Here is a 25,731-nt window from a genome sequence, read left to right on the forward strand (position 1 = left end):
CGGAATTCTGAGTTGCACGTTATTAGACACGACAAGATCAGGGTCGAAAATTGGTCAAGAGCTAGAATGCCGTGCTGGCTCTGGACGGACGGGTGGACACAATGCTTTCATGAATGACGTTGGAGGGAAGCCAATCACTCTCCATGTGTCTTCGTGTGGAGCATTGTTGTGCCCTCAGCCGTGCGCCAAGTACCATCCGAAGACTTGACAGGTATCCGCCCTGGTACCGCAGGTGGGCAGGTGCGTCCCTGCCAAGGTCTGGTACGTAGAAAACAGAGGTGGACGGCACAGGGAAGTTCGGTGCACATGTCAAGTCTGGTGGGTACATGTACTTTCAGAGACCATAGGTGACACAGTGCGCCTAGGACCCGGCCGACCATCTACCCAAGTACATGGATATATATGTACGTGTAGCTGAGCAGCGATGCTCAAGGCACACCCAGCGCACGTTGCCATCTGCAACCTGTCGATTGGCCTGGCATCCTGGAGCACTGATATCGATTCTTTCAAGTCCGACTTATTGTACCTGTGGTGTGGTGGTTGGTCCTAGATGGCATACAAAAAAAGAAGTACAGAATGGCGAACAGGATGAAGGCACAAGATACTGCCATCTTGGTCTGGTTTGATTGATTGTTTCAGGGCATAAGCAGATCAGGAGCTCAGCAATCAGAAGCGGAAACATGGTCTTTCTAGCCAAAGTCAATGGTACTGAACCATCCTTTCATTATAATTACAACCCAACTCCTTCTCATGCTTTTTATTACGAAGGGGAGCCCGTGGCGGACCGCTCTCTGACAGCTTGTCAAATCAAGAACCACATAAAGTTAGCGGCCATACATTCTAGCGTTGTCATACGTATCAAGGTGTATTCCGTATTGTACAAAGAAATCATCGTGCATGGCCAGCCTGCCTATAATACACTGGATCCAAAGGCCGAAGTCTAAGCAAGCGCGCCCGCTCTTGAGCAAGAGCATTCAAGAATTGGCGGCGTCTCGGTTGCTCTGGGAGCTTGCACTCATCGGTGGCCGGCTGGTCGGAAGAGTGTCTTTGGCCGTACTAGACTGTCGCACTCTGGCCCAAGCGTAGACAATACCACTCACAAATCCAATAAAGATGGCCGATACGCTGCCAAACGTAACTGGGGCAGCGAAAAACACTAGCCCACTGATAGCAATGGGCAGCTTGTTGAGAGCACCAACCATAGAGTACGTAGTAGATGATGTGACCCTGATGCACCAGGCAGAACAGTATGATATGAAGATCGCCGCTAGCCCAGAGTAAATCATACCGACGATTATCCGGTTACGCGAATCCTCGGGGAAGTTCTTGGCAAAGTTGGTTCCAGACCAGTCCTCTACCAGAAGGGAACAGACGACGAGAACAGGAATCGTCAACAGGTTGTTGTAATACATGGCTGTTTTTGATTAGTCGGTCAGCTTCCTTCTTGACTGTCGTGCAGTGCAGTAAGATGCAATGAGTCCTGCAGGAAACTTACTGTCCCAGTCTTTGAAGTTCATTTTTTTGATCACTTTGCGCATGCCTAGCACATACGACGCCGTGCAAAAGACATTTAGTCCCATCCATGCGTAGCCAGCATTCAGCGTGGACATGGCTGCGGAAGAGTCGGCGTGCCCAAAGTCGCCAGCGATGGCACTCTGGATATCTGCCCAGGCTGCAACGACGGAACTGAGGACCATCAGTCCAAAGGACAGTAGGGCAAGCGGCGTTACATTGCCGCCAAACCATAGCACCTCGCCATAGGCAATAACAATTATTGTCAGGTTCTTGAAAATCGTGTACACCGGAACGGAAAGAAATTGCAATGCCTTTGTGCTAGTATAGATCATGCCGACGAGGAGGAGCGAGATCGGGAACCCTGCAACATAAAATTGAACTGGTCAGTCTCGAAATGTTCATCGATTACCAGGGCTTCGGAAGCAGATCCGCCTACACTTTCTGGCCTTGTTCGAGTCAAACGGGGCGAGATTTCGAATGAGACCAAGGGATTTGCATGCCGAAATGGCGGCGATGCAAACAACTGCCTGCATAGCGTGAGTAAGTGGCCACCATCCCAAGCATTCAACCCTGCCACAATTGGCATTGATTGGTGTATGGAGGGGAGGCTATCCTACCTGAATGGCAAGGTAGAAGAAGTTCAAGTTCCAAAACGTTCCTGAGACCACATACTTATTCACCACAGTCATGCTGATGGACGACAAGCAGTATGCCACGACAGAGAGCGGAGGGCTACTGTCCAACTTTGATAGCGACTTAGTGAGGTCATGTTGCCCATGATGAGGTCGCCTAGCAGGTGCAGTCTTGGCCATGAAAGCATCCTTCTCATCGCCATCAAATCCTCCATCAGGCATCTTCACAACATAATCCTCGTTCTTCTTTTCGTCCATCTTGCCGCGATAGTGGCCAGCTCGAACGTGTTCTTGGGAATAGGCCGGTCGGTCGGTCGGTCGTCGACTTGCGATTTGTTAGGGTACTAGCAACAGGTGTTGCGATCTTGGACTTATTGCAAGAACAAGCAGGACGCAGAGAAATGAGCGAACGGAAAGATTCAACAAAAGGAAATGCTACAAAAGGTTCAGTGACGCTTCACTTTTGGTATGTGACATTTAACCCTCCTCCCCTTGTGACAGATGCAGACAAGGTATTGCACTAGACTAGTCAATGCGACGTTGACAGAGCGCGATATGCGATAAACATGATATATGCAATTAATAGGCCTAGAATTAATGGCACACACCTGCAGCTTTCTTTTGCGAAACTTTGCACAAAAGGAAACACAAAGGTAAATTGCGAAATTAATTTTAGGTGCGATAGCTAGACTCTTATTTATTGTGCATTTTATTTTTTCGCTGCCCTAAGAGTGGCTACAGGTTTTTCTATTAAAAAAACCCCCCATTAACAGCACGTAAAAAACAATTGGGCATTAAAGATTAATTTACTTCTAAATTCTTGCGGACAATTTTTTTTTTTTCTGGACTAATGCAATCCTGGTGAGGTTTTTTTTGGGGGTGGTAAATAATGTTGGGTAAATAAAGTGGTTTTTATGGGTGATTTAGGTATTCGTTGGAGGGCGGTTTTTTTTTTATACCTTCTACTGTACACCACTATAGTGTATGTATGTGTCTTAACTATTAAAAAAAAAATTGCAACAAAAACCAAAATGTTTTTTGAGAAAACACCATTCTATGCTGCCTTTTTTTTTGTTCACAGCTGGAATTTTCTGTGGCCTAAAATTTTTTTTTAAATGAACTAACTGGCCTTTCTACCTAATTCTACGACCAGTAAATTTTTCCGCTGGCCAACCTTGCATTGTCCACTTCTTGTCTACAATGTCGCCTCCCATTATCAATGTGTGCTCTAACAGACAACTATCATCTTTCATTTCCGCCCCACTTAACAGTCGGCTCCCCGTACGCAGGACGCACCGGTTTCCAATTTCAAGCCGATTTAGGTCAAATTTCCCACGGGTGTTTATATGTGCAACGACGCTTGCATCATCGACGACGACTCTGTCGCCAAGTGTGATCAGGTCGGGTTCAGTGAACATCAAGTTTGGGCGGCCGTTGGCGAACAGGGCGCAGTCATTCCCAATTCTTGCACCGAGTGCTCGGAAATACAACACAATCCAATTGGTGCCAGTCAAGAGCCCAAGAATACCCTCTCCACGATAGCATTGCCTGCGGAGCTTCTCAATGCATAGGAAGAGCTGCCACCGCTGGCAATACGGCGACTTATCCCAATCATAATTACCGGGTTGTCGACGGCCTAATAAGGCCCACTTTGAAGCGATGACAATACCCAATGCCAAAAGAGCTTGGAGTGATGTCAGGATGGCAAAGACTAAAGTACACAAGCCAAACAATACCCCGACTTCGTAAAGCATGCTGTTATTGCGAGCAATGAACCTGTTCATGAGGAAGTCCACCAACTGGATGGAAGAAATGTTCGGGACATTCCAGTAGAAGGCTGTAAACACCGTCATAAAGGAAGAGTAACAGAAGATGGCAAAGGGGCCCAAGACGTGATATGGCGCCAGCTTCAAATAGAACGCCTTTCCAAATGGGGAGATGGTTTCTGATGTAGATGGCTCATCACAGTTGTCGTCAGTGTCACTATCAGTCTGGAAATGGTCCGCCTTCTCTTTGTACTTGGGTTTCTTGGACTTGACTGACCGACCCGACTCCGCCAGAGTGTCGTCGCTGCTCATATGTTGGATTCGCGTCCGTGGTATCGCCTTTTTAGAAATATGCCGGTCGCCAGTCAACGTATCATCGCTACTCATGTAGCGGATACGTTGCCGAGGCTCTCGTTTTTCTCGATCTCCGGTTGACAGGCACACGGCATCACGTCCTTTGGAGCCCACGAAGGTAGCACCGTCTTCGTACTTTTTGTTTCTGCTTGTCAAGGCGCCAGATCCCATTGTGGTTCGCGCTCCAATTTCTACCCCGGGAAGGAGACACACCCTATCTGCAATCATGGCTCGGTCTCGAATCGTAATGGTTTCTGACCCCGTGCCGTCGGATGTTATGAGATGTGCTCGCGAGCCAAACACCACGTCGTTGCCTACTGTCAGGAGGTGGTAGTCCCCAATGCTGGGTCCAGTTCCCGGCCAATAGACCCGTTTACCAACTTTGCTACCAAGCATACGCAACGCAATGGACGTGGCTTCATAATGTTGACCAAACATTGTCGTCATATCATGCAATCGAGACACAGGTAGCAGGCTTTTCATCAAATTGGCACGCCATGTCGAAAACGTACTTCGCCCTTTCGGACTAAGTCTGCCAAATGCGGCATCCAGTACCAGTTTGATGATGATTGCAAACCCGAATAGGATGAAGGGGCTAAACAGGCACCTCAAAATCAAAGCGAGATAATGAAACGCGACACGCCTGGGTTCTGTGAACCAGTCCAGGATGTTTCGGAGTGGTGTACCAGAAATCATGGGTTGCTCAAGGACCATGCCAAGGAGACCGCCGATCCAAGGCATGAGAGACAGAAACCAAGCAGTTAGCTGGAGAGGGATGGTAAACAACAGTGTCAGAAGCCAGTGAGGTTTGGCGGCTGCACCGGGGGACAGGTCCCGATTCGCTTCGTCTGCATCTTGCAACTCCCAACTCGAAGAGTTGGGACCAATGCAAGTGTTGGGCGGTATTTCCGTACCAGCTGCCACAATGGAAGAAATTCCAACTGAGGCGCGCTCTCCAACAATGATTTTGCCAAGATACATGGATGTATTCCCCTCAGCTGCGAAGGGCCGACATATGCAGCGAGTGAGAGCTGCTCCGTCGCGAATGTCTAGGAGATCCCACTCGCCCAACGAGGCACCTGCAAGCCTAACGTTCTTCCCGATTTTTGCCCCCATGAGCCGACAGTACCAAGTCTTAGTCGTGTCGTTGAAGCTGAACCATCCCTTGCCTGAAAGACTGACGATTTTCTGAACCATCCACCACCTTGTGTGATACCAACCCCACATTGGGTACAAGCCTTCCTTATAGCGACCAATTATTGTCCATTTCGCGACGATGCCCACAAAGGGAACGACGATTCTGACAACAATCCTGGAGAACAGAATACTCAACGTGAGGTTGAAGAGCCGACCTGGGACGGAGGCATTCGTTGGCCAAGACTGAGTACAGCTGAGTGCCACAATGAATATAGTCCATTGGAAAGCTCGTCGTAGAGGATACAGGATAACAAGAGGGATCAGCTGGATCGCCATCAGCAGCGGGTTTGTCGAGCTGTTTGTTTCGGTACACCCAAAGACCTTATCCTCTTCTCCGCTAGCTGTGCTTGTTAATGCTATCTTGTCCAGGTACGCAGATATGGCTTGAATGGACCCATCATTGAAAATGATACTGATGGGCACTTGAAAGCCAAATTCATTCCTCAAAGCTGACGCAAGGCGACCAGCCCGAAGGGAATCACCTCCGAGGCTGAAGAAGTCTGCATCCCTGGGCAGCTCGCCAGGATGCTGAGAAAGCATATCTGCAAACACCTTAGCAACCCTGCCCTCTGTAGAGTCCATCAGCATATCCATCGATACCCCAAGCAACCTATCCACCATATGCTGTAGTATCTGGTCGTCCACACAGCCCTGTTCGTCCATAGGTAGCGGCTGATCCAGCACGTGGACCTTCTCGGGCACCATGTAATTGTGGAGGTGGCCACGAAGGTGGTCTTTCAGATCTGTTGCTAGGGCCGCCAAAGGCGCTGGATAAATCTGCTTCGCAGGTGCACAGAACAGCTCTGGCATGTCGTCAACGCTTGCTCTGCGAACATGGCATCTTACATCACTTGGGAGAGCACCGTTCAGGCACTCGAGTATTACCTCCTGATCCACTGTGCAAGGAACACAATCAATCGCCTCGGATAACGCGGTATCCGGAGCAGGGCAGGTTGCTTCCCAATGCCTTCGCAAGTATGGCATCTCATCATTGATATCTGGCAAGCCGAGCCTTTGTCCCAGCTTGATTCGCAGCACCTTATTGTTCCTCTTTGGTAGGTCGTTCATGTATGTTATCAACACTGGCCACTTCACCTGCTGCAGTGAAGAGCGTAACGCAGCGTGAAGTCTCTTCAGGTCCACCCTAGTTTCACCTGGCGGTGTTACGAGTACCACTGCAACAACCTCCTGCAGCACGTCGTGGGATGCCGAGAATGCCAACACTTGGCTGACTTTGCCGCTAATAGGAGAAGTTGGCGACAGCGCTGCACACATGATGGCATTTTCAACTTCGAATGGCGAAATCAGCTCTCCTCCTCGATTGATAACCTCTTTGCTTCTGCCCGTGATGTATAGATAGCCATCACTATCCAAGTAACCTAAATCTCCTGTATCAAACCACCCATCCGGGTTAAACGGGGATTTGTCATACGACCCGTCAGGTCGCAAATAACCAGGGAAGACAGGTTCACCTCGGACACAGATCCTGCCTATCGTACCTGATTCAACCTTGTGTTCCGACCAGTCCAGCACGGTAAGCTCTGGGCCGGTACTGATACCAGAGGTTCCTTCTCGGTCAAGTTTGTAATCAAGAGGTGGCGTTGAAATAGGCATACATCTGAGAACAGTCGGTTAGCAATTGCGGTTTTTGTCTTCTTTTTCTTTATGCCTGGTAAGGAAGGGGAGACGAGACGAAATGAAATGCTTGGGAACGTACTCTGTCATTCCGTAGCTTGGCAGAACGATGCAGTTGAAGGTATCCCGAAGTTGGCAAGCTAGTGATGGCAAAAGACCTCCTGCAGCATTACAGGCGAGTCTGATTTTGCTCCTCTCAAGTGAGGCAGGCCGTTCAAGGGCCTGTCCTAGGATCACGGAGTGCATCGAAGGAGAAGCGTAGTACCAAGTCGGCTGCAGGGAATCAACAACATCCCAGAATAAATTGGGGTCAAATGCCGCGCAGCAAACAGTAGAACCTTGGGAAAACATTGGAGCAAAGATGTTTCTGACCAATCCGCCGCTGGGAAAGATTGTTAGTCGAGATGCCTGGACAGTTGGTATTCGGTTGGACAAGCAAGACTTACACATGATATAACGGCATCATATTCAAGCACGTATCCGATTCCTTTAAGCCCCACGAATCCATTACAAAACCCACGCCAGCAATGATTGAATGCAAAGTTAGTGGGACGACCTTTTTCGTTCCTGACGTGCCACTAGTAAAAAGAATCAAGCCAATATCGTCGGCTTGGTTGGGGGAGGGCCTTGGGGGCCTGGACTCTAGCGCTTGTCCAGTGGTATTAAGTAGGCGAATGTCGTCTCGGCCATTCCAATCTACAATATAAACTTGTATTTTTTCGTTTTGAACCCACTCGTCCTTGAGCTGTAACTTTTCGTAATCCTGTGAGTTGGTCAAGATCACTCTGGCTCCTGACTGTAGAACATCGGCGCAAAACTGGTCCGGGCCGGCTGCCGGATTGATTGGGGCAGCAGTGTAGTAGGTGGTGACGGCGATGCACATCGCCGCAAGAAGTGGTCCATTTGGCAAAGCAATGGCAACCACTGGTTTTCTTCCTGCAGGTTCCAAAGCAAGTGGAAAGTTTGTAACAAAATTGTGCAGCCCTCTGTGGGTGATAAATTGGTCTGGACTGGTTGTTCGTAGCGCTGGACGGGAGTCACGGCATATGAAGTCGGAGAATGAGTCGTATGAGCTCTTGATTACGCGGGATGTTGCGTGCATAAGCGTTGCAACCTCGCTCTCAGGGTTGCACTTGAGCGCCTCGGGTAACAACTTCGATAGTCGCGCATAGCATCGTATAAGTGGTATCGTTGGCCACGCTCCAGGCAGCTGTGTCAAAAGAGCGTACAATAGATGCAATGAACGCTCGGCATCTGGGGCTGTACACGGAATCGCGGACAAAATGTCCATCTTGTCCCATTTGTGACTTTGCAGTCTTCGAAAAGGTTCGCTCCTTGAGACCTCGGATCGTGGAACATTGTAGATTTGCTTTAAGAGGGATGACAATCCCTCCAAAGGCGCTTGCTGGTCCATCTCCGAATATGTGGTATAGTGTGAGGTTGTGGCCCGCTTGCGAATAACTTGGATATTGGTTCCTGGCGACAAGGAAGATGCGAAGATGTCCTGCACTTATATCTGGATGTGAATGACTTCACTTATCCAAAGGGACCTCGACGTATCATATAACCACGGCTATGACCAAAGAGATGCCATCATCTATCTCTGAACTTTTGGCGAGCGCACGGTAGATCACGGATCGACACGATGGGACTTGAGTGGCCTAACACAAGGCATACCAGTCATGAGGTGAGAAATCTTGCTCCCACAGCCTGCGCTGCTTCTCGTCGCCATACGGAAGAATGGGACGTGAAACGTCCCAGTCGATCTTCAAGGCTCGGGTCCAATCGCTGTGTGGAGTCCAATAGGAGTGTCGATCGCGATCTCCTTTCTTCTCTGTGATGGGCATCATAGATGCTTTCCATGGGGCAATCTGAGCGGAATTGTGTGTGACGATTTTGGATGATATAGTGCCATTGCTCAGTAATGGTACCCAAGACATGTCTAACATCAAGCTCACGATCGACCTGCTACTATCTACCTTCTGCCGAACTGCATAAGCAATGGCACTGTATTCCTCTCAGCCTCATACCGGCCCGCTGATCTTTCTCCCTGAGACTTGGTTGACAGCTTGCCGGAGAGATAAGACGGACCAAAGGATAGCAATGTGAAATTTGTCGTACAAAGATGGCAGTCCCCGGTATGTTTTTTTTTTGCAGCGTATCATGTTGCCACAAGAAAGATGCGGTAGCAATATATTTGGCTGAGAAGCGTGCCATGGTCAAGTTCTGGGGTTTGCTCGGATTCCTTTTGGTGCACAGAAGCTTAGGCGAGAGGTCGAAGTTGTCAACTCATAAGGCTGGCCTCTGAGAGTAGTGTTCAAGCCACATTGCAGGGGGGAATCTTCGATGGAACGTAGAAGCTCGGGAACGCAGCCCCACAGATGAAGGGCCAAATGTGGGGAGCTCTGTTGCGGATCAAGGATTGGGCAGGAATGTAGACGCGTTCCGCTAAGCTCATGTGGAAGGAAAAATTGAAGGGCATCACACAACTTGATGCGCTTGAACCCGTTGGAGAGCAGTAGGCGATGGACCTTTGACATCGACGCCAGCCGGCCACCTACGAAGTCTAGCGAAGATCCATGCCAATGGCTGACGCAGTGTCGCCAAATTTGATAGCTCTAACCTCTTTGAATAGTGCTGACCTCGAAGTAAAAAAGCTGCGTGTCTCACAGTTGCCAAATTGACCTACTTCGCCACCTAGCTTTGACGGAGGAAGACAAGTCTTGCAAATGATTTTCGCATTAATCCTGGGTGCTATACGCGTCGCTCAAGCGCATAGAGACTAGACAAACTGTGCGACAACATGAGGTTTGCACGTCTTTTCCGTCTCTCCGACCATAGGATGCGAGTCAACAATCCTGGTTAAACACCTAACTTGCGACATCTCATAACATTTTCGCTAGAACAAAGCCAGGTTTCGATAGATGGTGGCCTTTAAGGCACGTCATTAGCGGTATTGTAAATTCTTCTGTGTTAGCGAGAAGGACTGGAATGCAGAGTTGTGAGCCGCTTGGGTGAGTACATCTTTCGTAAGCTTGCCAAGTGACAAACGGCCATGCTGGCGCACCGTCTGCACTATCCCTGCAACACCATTGAAGTCTCTCAATCTATCATGAATGTACTATCCAGCAGAATATGGCGATAGATGTAACAGGAATTGACTTGATAGCTCTTCGCCTAGGGGGAAAAAAATGGAGGCCGAGCGTGATGGCTAAGCACCAACCCGCAAATTGAACGATCCTGGTTGAACTTTGACGCTACATAGATCCCTGCCTCATGATTGGATTGAGTTCTAATGTTGCAGCCGGGCCTGAGTGCCTCCTAAGGTAGGTACCTAGGTAGGTACTTCATGGCACCTTACTCCGTCAATACCGAACATGTGACTAGAAGCAAAGAACCAGCTAGCTTTCGCCCTCGCTCTGCTCTTCATTGGGGTGTAAATGATACGTAGCCGAGGAATTGGTTCTGTGTTCCCAAGATTTCGACACAACAGGGAATAAATTCGGACTGGCGAATAACATCGCGTGCGAGGTCAGTTCTGCGACCATCCAGCCACTGGATGCAGGCTGGACACAGATGCCAAAGCATCAAGTAATCCCTATTCGTGAACCGAGGTCTGTGTGCTTAACGGGTAAAAAGTGGGGAAATGGCATGTATTCGAACCACAGAACTCCACAACATGGAATCCAGGCAGGCCAACAAAATCACCAATTCTGACCTCCAACAACTCTTCGCCTTCCATCCAACATTTCCGGCCGAAGGGACCACCATGGCCATGGATCAACCAATATCCACGTGCGTGTCATTGCACTTCGACACGCAATGTAGGGACAAAGGCTGACCATGAAATAGCGTTTATGTACACAACCTTGAAGAGAGGGTGAAGATTCAAGCGTTAACAGACGCTTTGAAGACCATCTTCTCCGAGTTTGGCGAAGTTGTCGATGTCGTTGCCAAGAAGAACCTCAAAGCCAAGGGCCAGGCTTTTATAGTGTTTGCCCATCCAGACAGTGCGAGAAGCGCAATCGAAGAGCTACATGGATTTCAACTATTCGATAAACCAATGAAGCTGTCCCTTGCCAAAACTCGAAGCGACAGGTCGATAGAGATGAATTGTTCACCCCAGGAGTTCGATGAACACAAGAGACATCGCTTAGCGGAGAAAGGTATGTTGGTAGGGACCCGCCTCTGTTTTCTTGGTTCTAATCTCGGCGGCAGAGAAACGGATCGCGCAAGCAGCCGCGGAAGGGGAACGACAGGCCAAGAGAAATGCGGGTGCAATCACAGACAACAGACCCAACAAGCTTACCAGGCCCTCCGGCTTGAAATCGACCGGACCAGCAGCTTCTCAAGTGATCCCGGACGAATATCTTCCACCAAACAAGATCCTGTTCTTGCAAAATATACCAGAGGAATACGACATCGACGCACTTGGCGCAATTTTTGGTAGATTCGAAGGATTCCGGGAAATTAGACTTGTGCCTGGACGCCGGGGTATTGCTTTTGTTGAATACGAAGCTGAGCAGGGGGCGATCAATGCGAAGGAGAATACATATGGGATGAAGCTAGGAGATACTATAATCAAGGTTACGTATCAAAGACAGTAGGGCCTATTTGTAACTACTACTTTAATCTATATTACATTGGTTTGTTGACTGTCCATAAGAAAGCAGGTGTACCGTCGGAAATTATACAAGTGCTGTCCAGGACATGACGAGCCGCAATACAATCGTCATATCAAAATATTACGTCCTCTTCATCCTCACCAGCGAGGATATCAGCTGGACCAGTGTTGTCGTTGTCCACTATATTGTTTAGTCCTTGAACGGCAGATGCTTCACGCCTTGCTTTCATTTCAGCATCTGCCGCAGCTGTGTCACGCTGCTTTTTGTTCGCAACCTGGTAGAACGAGAGTTGTCAATGGCAAAACAATACACGACGCCCATACGCCCTACATACCTTTTTCAATCTGTAGAATTCTTCTCGATCAAGCTCGTCAAGTTCAGAATTTATGTATTTGATAGTGTTTTCTGTACGAGGAATGATGACGTGTTCAATTGCGTTCACTGCAGCTCACGTCAGTTCACGGGGTAGAAACATAGCATCCGTGCCACAAAATCTTACCTCGCCTATTTACCACTTTAATGACTTCGTCCAGGATGACAAACGCAGTTTGAAGACTGGCAAGCTCAACCAGAGCTTCAACCGCTCGGGCGTAAGTCTCACGGCACCGTTGAACCTGTTGGCCACCTTTGCCCAGACCTGTGAGACCAAAGTCATTGTTTCCTTCGGTAATATAGCTTTCGAATGCAGGAAGAAGAACGCCAGATACGTTGTCTTGCTTGGTCCGGATGCGAAAACGGGCAGATTTAGCCGATTCTTGAACTTGATATCCAATGTCACCTCCAACTGCGTACGTGACTTCAGCCAAGGAAAAAGCCGCAATTTGCATCACACGTCCCATTTTACGTTTCGCTTCATCGATTCGTCTCGTTATCTCTGCAATAGCATGTGTCAGTTTGTTCAAGTCGGCAAGTGTCTCGGTGACTGATACCTCTGAAGCGCCTACAATATCAGAGTCAGTCGGATCGTAATACTCGTGACAAAATAAATTCCTAGCTCTATTCTGTATATGAATATATATCTTACTTTGTCAGAGCTTCGCTCTTCCTCTTCAACAGACTGTGTCCCGTCTCGGCGCCCTTGAGCTTTGCTTTCATGATACCCAGCGACTGGCGAGTCGGGAAGACTGCCTCGCGATCCTAAAATGGCGTCAGCGGCGATCCCAGAAGCAGCAGCCTTTTGAATTTGTGGAATATTACAGCAGCGCCGGACATGGTGAAGATGTGACTGGATGTGAACAATGGTTATGGAGGTGGGTAACAGATTGACAATGACGAAACAAGCATCCAGCTCAAGTACGGAGTCAGTCCCTCAGGTTGTGAAAGTGGGTCAAGCTAGCCCACCAGGCTTTGTGTTCACAGTAAGAACATTAACCCGGGTAAACGCATAACCCTCTCCACTTTCAAAATGCATTCATATACCGAATCGACGACTTTACGAAATAGCAGTCAGTGTCGTGATCCCTGCAGAACCTCTGTGGTTCAACTTGAACAACACATATTTTCGATCATGACGGTGTCTATAAGCCTCTAGCCACGAACCACCTGCCGGGCAATTCCAGAGATAAAGCCTCTCCAAGGCGTAACAAAGTGATGGCCTCCTTAAGCGTGATTCGGTCAACAACAGGCTTCTCATCGGTGGTAGGTAAATCGCTTGCAGCTTCATAGCTTTACTTTTGCCGTCTCGATTTCGCTGACCGATACCATACAGGTTAATGAGGACTTCATATACGAGCAAGACGTGCTACGCGATCCAGCTAGCGCCAAACCTTGGCTAGGATACATCAAATACAAGACTCGCCATGGGTCCCTGTCGCAGCAAAATTTCGTCATGGCGCGCGCCTGTGCACAATTACCGCGATCATACAAGCTCTGGAAGATGGTAAGCTCTAGCATGCATCTAGAGAGTATTTCAACTAACCATCGTAGTATCTATCTTTCCGCGTTAGGCACGTCTCAAAGCTAAATCCAGCTGTCTTCGCTGCCGAATATGGCAAAGTCAACTCTTTGTTTGAAAAGGCCCTTATACTTCTGAATAAGATGCCTCGGATATGGGAGATGTATCTTCAATTTCTCATTAAACAGCCGGCAATCACTTTGGTGAGACGAAGCTTTGACCGTGCCTTAAGGGCGCTACCAATTACTCAGCATAATCGAATATGGACTCTATATATACCATTTGCGAATGCCGCGTCGGGTGACACTGCCCTCAAAATCTGGCGACGATATATTCAGGCACATCCAGAAGAGGCCGAGAACTTTATCGAACTTCTTATCGAGTCAGGTGCCTACACCGAAGCGGCAGTAAGCTACATCAACCTCTTGAATAATGTTCGATTCGCTAGCAAGAATGGAAAGGGCCACTACGAGTTATGGACCGAGCTGGTAGATCTCCTTGTAGACCATGCTTCCGAAATTGAGGCAAACTACGAGTCGGGCGTGGATGTTGAGAGTATCATAAGAAGCGGAATAGCTCGCTTTCCTGATCAGAGAGGCAAACTGTGGGTAGGTCTCGCGACGTACTGGATTCGAAGAGGCAATTTCGAACGCGCACGAGATGCCTTCGAGCAGGCTATTACAACTGTTATGACGGTCAGGGATTTTGCTTTGATATTCGAGTCTTACACGGAATTCGAAGAGTCCATAATCAAGGCGCTGATGGAAAGTGCAACAGAGCGCCTTGATACAGGAGAAGGCGACGACGATGCTGAGCTTGAATTGGATGTACGAATGATGCGGTTCGAGTATCTGATGGACCGGAGGCCGTTTTTAGTCAACGATGTGCTTCTTCGCCAAAATCCAAATCTTGTCTCAGAGTGGGAAAAGCGAGTGGCCCTATGGGGGGACAATAAACAGGAGGTTGTGCGCACGTATACCGATGCTATCGCATCCGTCCACCCGAAGCGAGCCGTAGGGTCATTCCACAAGCTCTGGGCGAATTATGCACGCTTTTATGAGCAGGGAGGGGATTTGAGAAATGCTCGCATCATCATGGAGAAGGCGGTCAAGGTTCCTTTTAAATCCGTCGCCGAACTAGCTGACATGTGGATTGAATGGGCAGAAATGGAACTGCGAAATGAGAAGTTTGATGAAGCGGTCCGGATCATGACGAAGGCCGTTCAAGCTCCGAAGCGGTCGACAGTCGACTACTTCGACGAAACACTCTCTGCGCATCAGAGGGTCCACAAGAGTTGGAAGCTCTGGAGTTTCTACGTGGATCTCGTGGAAAGTGTCTCGACCTTAAGCGAAGTCAAAAGAGTGTATGAACGCATTTTTGAACTTCGGATCGCGACACCACAGACTGTTGTCAACTACGCCAATCTTTTGGAGGAGCATAAGTATTACGAAGAGTCATTCAAAATTTATGAGAGGGGTTTGGATCTATTCAGCTATCCTGTAGCATTCGAGCTATGGAACCTATATCTTACGAAGGCAGTAGATCGAAAAATTGGTATTGAGCGACTTCGAGATCTCTTCGAGCAAGCTGTCGAGGATTGTCCACCGAAATTTGCAAAGACTATCTACTTGATGTACGGGAACTTGGAGGAAGAGCGTGGCCTAGCACGACATGCGATGCGGATATACGAGAGAGCAACGAGGGCCGTTGACGATGAAGATCGTGCTGATATGTTCAATTTCTACATTACTAAATCTGCTTCTAATTTTGGCCTGTCGTCTACGCGCCCTATATATGAAAGGGCCATATCAGCATTGCCAGATGCTGACGCAAAGGAGATGTGCCTTAAGTTTGCCGATATGGAGAAACGATTGGGTGAGATTGACAGAGCCCGGGCAATCTACGGACACGCATCGCAGTTTTGTGATCCTCGAACAAACGCCGAGTTCTGGGCGAGGTGGGAACAGTTTGAGGTTCAGCACGGTAATGAAGATACATTCAAGGAAATGCTGCGCATCAAAAGGAGCGTTCAGGCGCAGTACAATACCGACGTCAATTTTATCGCATCGCAGGCGCTTGCTCGAAGTCAACATAGTTCAGACTCACATGACCATCCTGTCGGTGCCATGACGGAGCTCGACAGGCAATCCTCGGCGCTGCAGGGCTTTGTTGCAGCAAGCGAAGGCACCCTGTCAGGAAAGACTAGCCAGCCAAGTCAACCAGTCAACCCAGACGTGATCGATATTGACGGCCTTGAGGATTGAGATCCGACGGAAAGCTAATAGACGTTCTGTCTGTGGTTCCGGTCGTGTCCCACGCCTGTGGTGTATTGTGTTTTGCTCTTCTTCTTTCAAATCACCATACAGCACGTTCCCAACAATTCTGAGTTTTTAGGTATGGTGTTACCATTCAAGAATTGCAGAATTACTAGTATCCACTACATCCTTCTTTGGCCATCTCTACTTTCCCGTCTCGGGCTTTTGTCCTTCCCTTTGTTCACTTTATCCGTGATTCTCCCCCCTCTCCCTCTGCTCTTCCCGGTGTCCCTTTTCACTCTCACCAGGCATCAGCCAGGCTGTTCATGGTGAGTCACAAATCTTCAGAGGCCATGGACCCTTCTGACCGTTTTGCTTGTCTCATTTCTCTATCGTACTTATTTCATACGTTGTCCCTTCTGTTTACTTGCCGCGGTTCATTTCGGCGATTTTCGCGTGGTATTTGTCAGCATAGTTCCGGTCAATATGACCGTCTCGAGAGTTCGGCGTTGCGTATATGGAACCTTTACGTTTTTGGAACCGGCTTGGTGGGACTTTCGAGGCATCTGTATGACCTTAGCGCTTCCGCCCTAGCTGGAGGCACGAGCAGGCTACGAGTCTTGTGGTTTCTATGTCATTGTAGTGCAACAGTATAGGAACAGGGCATATATATTTTGGGTGGTACCGACCCCATTCATCGCTAAGTCTTCGATCCTGTTTAGCATCTCCCGTGATCGGTGACTCAGTCATGACCACCTGGCCTTGATCTGCAGATTGTGACTGCGACTCTCGACGCTGTTGTTCCTGGTCCATCACTACCTGAGCTTTGGGGTGGTTCCCTTTTTGGACAGCGCAGATGAAGCTGATTATTTGCGTTCGGTTTGTAAGCGGCCTGTTAGTTTGTTTTGGAAGGGCTCGGTGGCCTAGAAAAGAGGCCAGTCGAGGAAGGATTTATACCCCATTCCCGCCATCCGAAGGTTGGGCAGGTGATGAGGTTCAACGGCTGGTTTTATCCCTACCCCGCAAGTTGGTGCGCCCCTTCCTCGTTTTATTCGCCCAGAGTCGACTTGACTTTGCAGACTGTGAGTTGTGGTATGGAGGTGGCCAACGTCAAGACATTGGCCAAAATCACCCATCCTTGACGTCATGGCTTTCGCCACGGCTTGTGAACTGTTGTGGTATCCGAACCACGTCTGGTATAGCAACGTCACTATTGGCACTCTAGCTTATGCCATGGGTGCGCCATCTGGCGTTTGATAGACGATGTCCTCTGTCAGCGCCTCATCCTGCCAGCCCCATCAAGGTGTTGGGCTAGGTTTCTGGCAAGGCTGGCGATCTTACGGCATGTGCTTTTACGTGGGGCCAGATGTCGGGCAGCCATAAAAAGCAAGTCACAGGTGATCAGCCTTCAATCAAAAATGATGTATTAATACGGAGTAGAAGAAATAACCCAAAAATGAACTCCGCCACACTCCATAGGAGACGTGCAGATAAACGTGTTATGCTCTTTACCATGCACCAGAGGCAAGCACACAAGAACACCCATACTCAGTCTGGACAGAGCTGGATCAGTCCAAAAAGCCTGTAGCTACCCTATAGGGACCCACATAACTGGAAGACAAAGAGTCAACTGGCTATTTATCCACGGTGCAAGGCGGACAACGGAATTTACAACAAACATGCTAACGTCTCGAAGCCTCGTAGACACCATGGAACAAGGTAACAAGCACCATGAATGAGTCGAAATACCTCTAATTTACCACCAGAGGGGTTAACCCTCCCATGCTATCACAAATTAGTCGTCGGCCCAGCTCTTTGCTCGGAATGAGCAAAAGAATGTTGAACTGTTCGTTTTGCGATATTCCATCTACCATGATGGGGCGTGTCGTTCGACTCAATGCACAAGAAGATCAACTTCGACGGCTCCTTCTAGATGTTTCCTCGTTCATAAACGAGTCCAGGCCGGCAACACAGCCCGTGATTATTCGCTGGGCTGGGGGTTGGGTCCGAGACAAACTCTTAGGAATCGAATCTCATGACATAGACGTCGCCATCAATGCAATGACCGGTGTTAACTTTGCACAGAGAATGCACGAGTATTGCCGCATGGCAGACGCAATTAAAAAGCACGCAATCAAACCCGATGACATTGGCAACCTCCATAATGTCGCACGGAACCCAGACAAGTCGAAGCATCTGGAGACTGCCATGCTTCGAATATTTGGCCTCGAGTTAGACTTAGTCAACCTGAGAAAGGAGACATACGCAGAGGACAGCAGAAATCCAGTCGTGGAGTTCGGCACAGCTGAAGAGGATGCACTCAGACGGGATGCAACGATAAACGCCTTGTTCTACAACCTACACACCAACCAAATAGAAGATTTTACAGGAGGAGTGCAAGACTTGGCCGCGAAGGTTCTGCGCACTCCCTTAAACCCACTGGATACATTCAAGGACGATCCGCTTCGTGTCCTGCGCCTCGTGCGTTTCGCAAGTCGTCTTGGATTCATAATCGAAGAAGAAACTCGCTGCGTGATGGCCCATGCTGATGTTTTAGAGGCTTTGAAAGTCAAAATCAGCCGAGAAAGAATTGGTATAGAGCTTGAAAAGATGCTCAAAGGTATGAATGCGATGTTACTCTCACGGCCCCCAGTCGAACAAATAAATGCTGACATTGTATCTTGAAGGCATTCATCCACGGTCCGCCCTGGAGCTCATGGACCAACTATGCCTGTATCATGCAATTTTTACAGACCCAGCATTAAAATCCACCGCGAAACCAGATACCTCGCAATGGCACATTGCGTACCGGTGCCTTAGTGCTCTATTGCAGAATCGTAGCCCTGGCTCTTTGGGCGAACTCCTGATTCGGTGCAAGGAAGCCAACTATGTAGCCTGGAATCTGGCCGCGCTCAGTCCGTGGATGACCATGGACTACCCCACACCTGAACTTCGGAAAGCGAATGCATTGCCGCCCCCTACTGTTGCGGCCCGAGGAGGATTCAAGGCGCCAAATAAACTTGCAGATTCGATTACGGCCAGTTACCGAAACAGAAAAGAAATTATGTGCCTAAAAACAGCCGCCTGCGGCAAAAAGCCGGTGATACACTCGAGAGATGTACTAGGCATGGCCATCCGTAGATGGGACTCGCATGGTGGTCCATGGACTCTACAGGTTCTCAATGCTCTTCTTGTAGAGGCCATGGAAAGCCTGAGTGTGTGGTCCCAATCTGACGACAGTAAGGGTGAGTAGAGCGACGTCACAAGGTTTCTTACAAGATCTCGACCACTAACACCTGCTTCTCGCCAACAGACCAAGTTGACTTCCTTAATGGTTGGCAGAAGTTCCTGGACCATGTTGTTGAACTCGACCTTTACCACGCTCCTGCATTAAAAAGGCTTCTGGATGGTCACTCTCTAGCCTCGGCCCTAGGCGTGAGGCCTGGAAAATGGACGGGCAGAGCATTAGATGTATGTCTTTCTTGGCAACTTCGGAATCCGCAGGAAGTGGACCCAAAAGGTGCAATTGAAGAGATCCAACTTCGACGTGACGAGCTTGGAATTCCTAGGAATTAGAATCGAAGAAGTCCACATCTATTGCGTTTTTATTTTGGTGTAGTAGATTTAGGCATATATTGTGCTGTTGAGACTGACTTCGAATCGCCGTCAGCACGTATGGAGGGCAATGACAGAAATCGCCTAACTGGCTGCGTGACAACTTCTCTTTTGCAATGCTGAAACTTTCAGGTTAAGTCCCGTAGACATTTTGCAGACAGGATACCGTCGGAGCTCTACTTAGTAGGCAACCCACTCGGCGGCTCCAGCCTCCATGGCTACTGCAAACATTGGAACGGGCCTGCTGAGGGAAAGGAACATGCAACACATGCAACGTTTGTGTACGCGGCTAATGACCACACCAGTTTTATGGGCCAGCCAATCCCAACCCCGCCAATCACCCAAGTGCATTGCTGTCTTGGCTCGCCCTTGTATGCCAAATTCACTTGACAGCTGGACTTCAATCCGTGACCCTCTCTCTTCACGGTTGTCTAGTTCACAGGGGCAGCAATGGATGAGATTTGCCTCAGCCAGGGCAACAGTAACCGCTTGAGAGAACTTGGCTTGGTTGAAGCGGCTACGGTTGTCTTACTGCCGAAAGTGCGATTTAAAGTAGAAAATGAGACTTTGCAGGGAGAGCGCAAGAATGTGTGCATGACACTCAGAGAAGTATTGGCTGCGATGCCAGGCGTTTCAGACAACGAAGTATATGACAAGTATCTGGTTGCAAGCCCTGGTGCCTCAGGTTTACTAATTTGGGGGATTAGGGTCTACTCGATTTGGTCCTGCAAGCTTTCTCTCTCCTCGTCGTGCAGCTCCGAGATGCCGAAAGCGATGTCTACAGAGCCGAAGCCAAGGCGGGCGACACGGACAAGAGCTCTCAAGATGTAGGCGAAGATGTTTATAAGACTTGTCCTACTGAACAGTTTGATTCGTCAATCTATGACAGCCTCTGCGAGACCTTGACGAAGCTTGCTCTGCGCAGCCCTGGCCGGTTAGGTGAGTTTGGAGAGGCACTGCGGACATGTCATACAGGTTTATAGCTGACTCATGATTGCACACGGATAGATAAGCAATACGCTGCTCTCATAGCTGAAGCTGCTCTTGCCTCGGTACTATCACTAGAGTTTCGACTGCAGAACTTTAAGCTGCCTACCTCTACATTGGTGGCTGTTACCGCATACACAGACGCAGACAATTCATGGACGACCAAACCTGCCGCTTCTATCTCTCAACGAATAATATCTCTACGGGTTCCCGAGCACAAACTTATTGGCTTTATCGCCGGGGATGTCCTCAGTGAACATGTCCGAGTACTTATTTCGTCACCAAACAGAGAATCAGCCAATCTTGGCACACCAACATCAGACTCCGCTTCAATTTTAGGAGATTATGAGAATGGGGCAGCTATGTTGACTTGGGCAATCAAAATGACCAAGGTTTGCAACTCCTGGCCTTTCAATTTGGACATGTATAGAATTGCTGAAGTTCCGGTAACTGATAAAAACGTCAATTACAGGGGAGTGATATAGGAAAGTATTGGCACCTTTTTGTGCCAGCGCTGATAAAATTAGCAGAAAACACTGAAATCTCCATTAGAGTAAGGGGCCTCAGAGCAATTACTCTGTTTTTGGCAAAATGCCCGCCGTCCACGATATATAGTACCGGAATGGACCATCTTTTCGAGAATACTATCTTACCCACGTTACTTCTTCTACCGAGATTGACACCAGAGAACGACTCAGTCACTCTGCTAAAATTAGGATACACAGCAGCTTTTCAGCTGGCATTGGTTGATGAGGATCATCGCAATATGAATAGAAAGCGATTCTTAGATACGATAGTCCGCAATGGGATACTAGCAGGGTATTACCATGCTTCGGACCATGCATTAGTCATCGACGTCTTGATGGGGAATATGGCAAAGGCCGTTTCATACCTTGGAATCTCCGCCACTAAGCACCTCACGGTAAGTGCTTCAGAATATAGATAGCATAAGTTAAGGAGGCTGACGAGCAGGCTCTCATCCAGCACCTTTTATGTGTCATCGAATCAGTCATGACCGATTCATTTGCCGCGAATCGTCCCGAGGTTTTGATATCTGCTAGTAAGGCATTGATGGCTATCATCATTCACTGTTGGCCGAGGATGTGCCAACCTCAGAGAGTAGAACAAATGCTTCGAATTCTCAGTATCTGCTGGCTGAGCATGAGCAAGCCTGATGGCGGTACCTCGCAGCTGCCTCTTGAGCATGCTGGTGAAGACGCAAAACTATACATCCTTCGAGTTATGTCGTCACTCAGATTGCTAACGCGGCCATATTATTCGGAGCTAGAGGGGTTGTTCAGAACGGCTATTTCACGCGATCACAGATTACGAGACCTGTTCGTGGAGTGACCAAGAGGTAAGATTCCTGGATTAAATCGGTATGTCCTTCTGTAGCTTATGTCACAGCCAGTATTTAACATGAGAAGTTGAGAAATGGTCTGTTAATCAAGCGGCTGTTGCTTAAAAAAAGACTTGCCATGAAGCCATTTTCTGTATGCTTTGTATCTCTTTTTCGACGCATCTTCTTCAGTAACCGTTAGCGGGTTCTCACCCACTTTCAAAAGTTCTCCATATACATCTACCTCCTCGTCTACCCCAATAACCATGAGACCTTGCTCACGCCAGTTGCCATTGACGTATTCTTTGTACTCCGATGAATCCATATCTGCTGGCGTGTCACTCGATACGACAAGCGGAAGATTCTGCGGGTGGCGTATGTATCGGCCGTAGTCATCTGCTTCCTGTTCCCTTACTGACGGATTCAGTGAATCGTGGACAGCCTTCGTGAAGGTCCATTGAGCAGCTTTGGATTTTTCAAGAGCACTCGGCTTTGACTTTGCACGTGTTGAGTTCTCATTATCGCTCTTGCCAAGCTGAATCGCAGGCGTGATCCATTGATCAGAAACCTTCTCCTGTACTGGCTGAAGCCAGCGTTGCAAAGACATGCCTTTTGCAGCTGTCCTCCCAGTTGTTACTGGTGACGCTGCATGGTCAAACTGGGATAGTGGAGGAGACGGAGGAGGGGTTTCAAGCCGAGGGTCTCGTTTCGATTTCCGCTTATCAGGGTCTGTTTCGACCTCAGCCCGCACCCGGAATGGGCTGAGATCATAGCGACCGTCCTGGGTTGACTTGAGAGGAATATATTTTATGGTAGAGTTCATCTTGTATGCGAACATTTTTGGAAACGACGAAAGAGTAGCTGGCCGGTAATATTCTAACCAATAGTCGTCGACGACTTCGACAGGCAGATTCGCAACGATTACTGGTAGTATTGCAAGCTTTGGAATTTTCCTCTCATACAAGTGAGATGGAGTGTACCAGTTTATGTAGTTGCATGCCTTCGGAATAGACCAATCTCTCGGGCTCGTATGGTGTAAATAATAATCTGTGGTCAGTTCCCATAACAAAGGTTGGCCTTGAGAGAAGATGTAATTGCCCAAGAATAGATTGTATGCCTCTTGTCGCTGGCTATCCAAGAATGAGTTGTTGTAATAACGTTTAAAACTTTCAATCATGTCCCGCGAATGACTTGTCCACTGGTTGATCTTTCGGTAAGTCTCCATCGTGTTGACGAGCTGAGAACCACCGTACTGGACCGCAATCGTGTCACCGTGATCATGCCACATGTGTGTAAACAGATTGACAGCATCTGTGTCGTAGTTGACTGTTGTGTTACCCAGGATACCTAGAGCATGGAGTTGGTGCCCTAGAGCGCGCTTTCCGATAACAAATTGAGCTGCATTAGTTCTGTCAAGGCAGTCGATGCAGTTTGTTCTCGCCACTCCATTCTGGGCCGTCATCGGACTGGTGTGCCCGTCACCATTTTGGAAGAAGCCGGTCGCAGATAATACCGAGTCCGCAATGAGTTCTAAGTTGCCAATCACATCCCCACCTCTGACTTTCGACGCACGACTCATGTCCCAAGCCTTATGAATAATCTGTTTACGTGTGGGAAGGAATTGGTTGAGATAGTCGATGGCGTGCGTGTACTCTTCTAGAAGCTTGGATTCTCTGGGCTGACGTTCCTTGGATTTGACGAGGTTAACAACATATATAGGGGCACCATATCGGCGAAATAAATCATCGAAATGCAGTGCAGCGGCGCCATAAAAGGGGTCCACGAGATTTAGTTCGATCGGTGGCTTTGGTGTCACCCCGGTGCTATCCTGCGTCCAATAGAGAGGAATGCTCCCGCGGTGTTGAACATATGAAGTATATTGCGGGCTACAGTAAAGTTGTGGCCCTGGAGAATGGAAGGATGTCGTGAGAGACTCAGAAACTATCTGCTCAGTCTCTACGTCGTTGGCTACGTAGCCCTGAACGGCAAGTCTTAGTTTCTCCACCATGTTGAGCATTTAGAAAGTACTCTACCAGATCATTTGCGCCACGTTTGAGAAACCGAGCCCCGGCAAAGTATCTAGATCGCCTAGCAATAACAGTAATGTGGGCTGTTCGGCCGTATATAGAAAGGGCTATCTAAGGTCAGCAGATGGAAACCGGCGTCCAAATGGAAAGGGAACATAGTGATGGCTTACCTGCTTGATCGACATAGCCGTGTATTATTGGTCTGCACCAGTCATAGGCTGTATGTAGCCCTTTAACAGCAGGCTCAAGTAAATAAGAGTTCCAGATGAACATGCTATTGAAGTCATCGTCCGAAGATGGCATTTGGCCTTTGCCCAGTGCCGTCCTTTCTCTGATTATATTGTGCTGGAGGGTTCTTGTTATGTCATATGAATAACTGTAGTAGAAAGACTTGGTTAAGTCTAAATTGTTCAGAATACTGAGAAACCTCTGCTCCTCTGTGTTGCGGGAGTCCGCTTTCGACTTGCCAGGCGTCAAAGGGATTAGTTCTGTACCCTCAACTTGATATATATAATGCCCTCCTACCATGGCCACGGTACTCTTCTTGGTGATAAGGAGCATGTAGTACGGACCCGTAAATTTGATGAATCCAAGAATGCCCCAAGTTGTACATCGTAGTTTGATGCCGCCGGTCCCCCTATTACCATCATCAATCGTATCCAAGAGCTGGTTTATTTCCTTTAGACTGTAGGCAATCTTGTCATCTGTCATATTGAGCTCTGCTACCTCAGTTGTTCGGTCAATTTTCAGAATACGGTATCTCTTCTCGCTAACGTCAACGCCAACAACGTAATAACGGCTTGCCGTCTCGTAGAGACTGAACTTGTGCATCCTACGCGTGAGATGCGAGAAAGTGCTTTCATCTCTGGAGTCGCCAGGCGTTGACGCTTGGAGGAAAACCGGCGATACTCGGCTGGGCGGCTTCCCATGTGGTTGTGGCAGTGCGGGCTGTTCATCTTTGTCCATCTCTGGTGACATCCCGTGCTTTTGGTCCTCCCCGCAAGTTGGCATAGCGGTCGCTTCATTGTTCTGTGATTGAGGAAATTTAGGGTGTTTGTGGTTTGCTTCATCCGTAGGCGGGAGATGCGGGCCGTGTGACGCTTGTCCAAGCGTCGAGCTCGACATGGTTGATTGAAAAAAAATTGAATTTACGGCTCATCTCTTGAATCTTGCTACTTCACGCGGCCGTCCGTGTCTGTGCGACGGCAGGACTAGGCAGAGTGACATATGCAGCAAAAGAGGAGCCTACATGGATCAGGTAGAGTCAAGTATTAGAATGAAGTCATACGACGGGGATAGCTGTTCGCTTCGGTCAAAGATTTAGGAAGATGTTATGCCTTTTGTCTGAACATCATTGTTGATCAATTATGTTGGGTATGTAGCCAAGTAGCATCCCCACCAGACCAGACGGCAGCTGTTGCACCAGAAGTGGCATGGCCGTTCAATGTTGTTTGCGGCTACTTATGTCATGTGGCTGGGTAGGATTAGGGGTCTGGTACGGAGTACATGCATGATGTGTCTGGTGCTGGTAGGGTCCACCGTTTGTATCATTGATGTATGTGCGGCTCACCCTGCCTGCCTACCGCTAGGTAATTCTGTAAGCACTGAAGGAATCTAAGTCGCGAAGACCAGACATTTGATGTCAATATCAACAAAACCTTGACCTTTGATAGGAAGCCAGCTAGGCATTCGTCCCAGTGCTTCTTTCCGGCGCGTGTGCCCTGGCTGGTGGCCTGATATGTCGCATTGAGATTTATTGCCTCTGTATCTTTGCAGTGGGAAGACGAAAACATTCAACCAACTAAGAGGTCCCGCGTACCGCGTGCTGTCCTGTGTATCTTGACATACTATTACATTGGATCTCTATGTAGGTAGTAAATTCTTGTGGCT

At 48.6% G+C, this 25,731-nt stretch overlaps 8 protein-coding genes across 8 annotated transcripts; 4 read left to right on the forward strand and 4 right to left on the reverse strand.

Moving 5' to 3' along the window:
• Positions 1-974: 974 nt before the first annotated feature.
• On the reverse strand, positions 975-8,390 carry VFPPC_07086 (golgi GDP-mannose transporter; the record flags this gene model as incomplete). The annotated part of the gene is made up of 7 exons (XM_018286004.1): positions 975-1,414; positions 1,496-1,876; positions 1,952-2,042; positions 2,133-2,472; positions 3,444-7,082; positions 7,182-7,481; positions 7,546-8,390. 7 exons carry the CDS (start codon positions 8,388-8,390, stop codon positions 975-977), a joined length of 6,036 nt encoding a protein of 2,011 aa, XP_018139974.1.
• A 370-nt stretch (positions 8,391-8,760) lies between these two features.
• VFPPC_16633 (hypothetical protein) lies at positions 8,761-9,048 on the reverse strand (the record flags this gene model as incomplete). Its single annotated transcript, XM_018294386.1, has 1 exon — positions 8,761-9,048. The coding sequence occupies one exon, from the start codon at positions 9,046-9,048 to the stop codon at positions 8,761-8,763; it is 288 nt and encodes a 95-aa protein (XP_018139973.1).
• Positions 9,049-10,868: 1,820 nt separating this feature from the next.
• Positions 10,869-11,706, forward strand: VFPPC_07088 (RNA recognition motif domain-containing protein; the record flags this gene model as incomplete). The annotated part of the gene is made up of 3 exons (XM_018286005.1): positions 10,869-10,894; positions 10,952-11,265; positions 11,318-11,706. 3 exons carry the CDS (start codon positions 10,869-10,871, stop codon positions 11,704-11,706), a joined length of 729 nt encoding a protein of 242 aa, XP_018139972.1.
• Positions 11,707-11,836: 130 nt separating this feature from the next.
• VFPPC_07089 (vacuolar ATP synthase subunit D) lies at positions 11,837-12,936 on the reverse strand (the record flags this gene model as incomplete). The annotated part of the gene is made up of 6 exons (XM_018286006.1): positions 11,837-11,998; positions 12,059-12,165; positions 12,224-12,598; positions 12,654-12,664; positions 12,749-12,861; positions 12,922-12,936. 6 exons carry the CDS (start codon positions 12,934-12,936, stop codon positions 11,837-11,839), a joined length of 783 nt encoding a protein of 260 aa, XP_018139971.1.
• A 378-nt stretch (positions 12,937-13,314) lies between these two features.
• Positions 13,315-15,882, forward strand: VFPPC_07090 (pre-mRNA splicing factor syf-1; the record flags this gene model as incomplete). Its single annotated transcript, XM_022428541.1, has 3 exons — positions 13,315-13,362; positions 13,433-13,603; positions 13,651-15,882. The coding sequence occupies 3 exons, from the start codon at positions 13,315-13,317 to the stop codon at positions 15,880-15,882; spliced, it is 2,451 nt and encodes an 816-aa protein (XP_022284174.1).
• A 317-nt stretch (positions 15,883-16,199) lies between these two features.
• VFPPC_18087 (hypothetical protein) lies at positions 16,200-16,529 on the forward strand (the record flags this gene model as incomplete). Its single annotated transcript, XM_022429744.1, has 1 exon — positions 16,200-16,529. One exon carries the CDS (start codon positions 16,200-16,202, stop codon positions 16,527-16,529), a length of 330 nt encoding a protein of 109 aa, XP_022285156.1.
• Positions 16,530-17,745: 1,216 nt separating this feature from the next.
• On the forward strand, positions 17,746-19,449 carry VFPPC_07092 (tRNA nucleotidyltransferase; the record flags this gene model as incomplete). The annotated part of the gene is made up of 3 exons (XM_018286009.1): positions 17,746-18,493; positions 18,561-19,118; positions 19,187-19,449. The coding sequence occupies 3 exons, from the start codon at positions 17,746-17,748 to the stop codon at positions 19,447-19,449; spliced, it is 1,569 nt and encodes a 522-aa protein (XP_018139968.1).
• A 2,468-nt stretch (positions 19,450-21,917) lies between these two features.
• Positions 21,918-24,966, reverse strand: VFPPC_07093 (polyphosphoinositide phosphatase; the record flags this gene model as incomplete). The annotated part of the gene is made up of 3 exons (XM_018286010.1): positions 21,918-23,792; positions 23,848-23,948; positions 24,012-24,966. The coding sequence occupies 3 exons, from the start codon at positions 24,964-24,966 to the stop codon at positions 21,918-21,920; spliced, it is 2,931 nt and encodes a 976-aa protein (XP_018139966.1).
• Positions 24,967-25,731: the final 765 nt, after the last annotated feature.

This window comes from Pochonia chlamydosporia, chromosome 7 (genome assembly GCF_001653235.2).
Source record: "Pochonia chlamydosporia 170 chromosome 7, whole genome shotgun sequence".
Taxonomy (NCBI): Eukaryota; Fungi; Ascomycota; class Sordariomycetes; order Hypocreales; family Clavicipitaceae; genus Pochonia; species Pochonia chlamydosporia.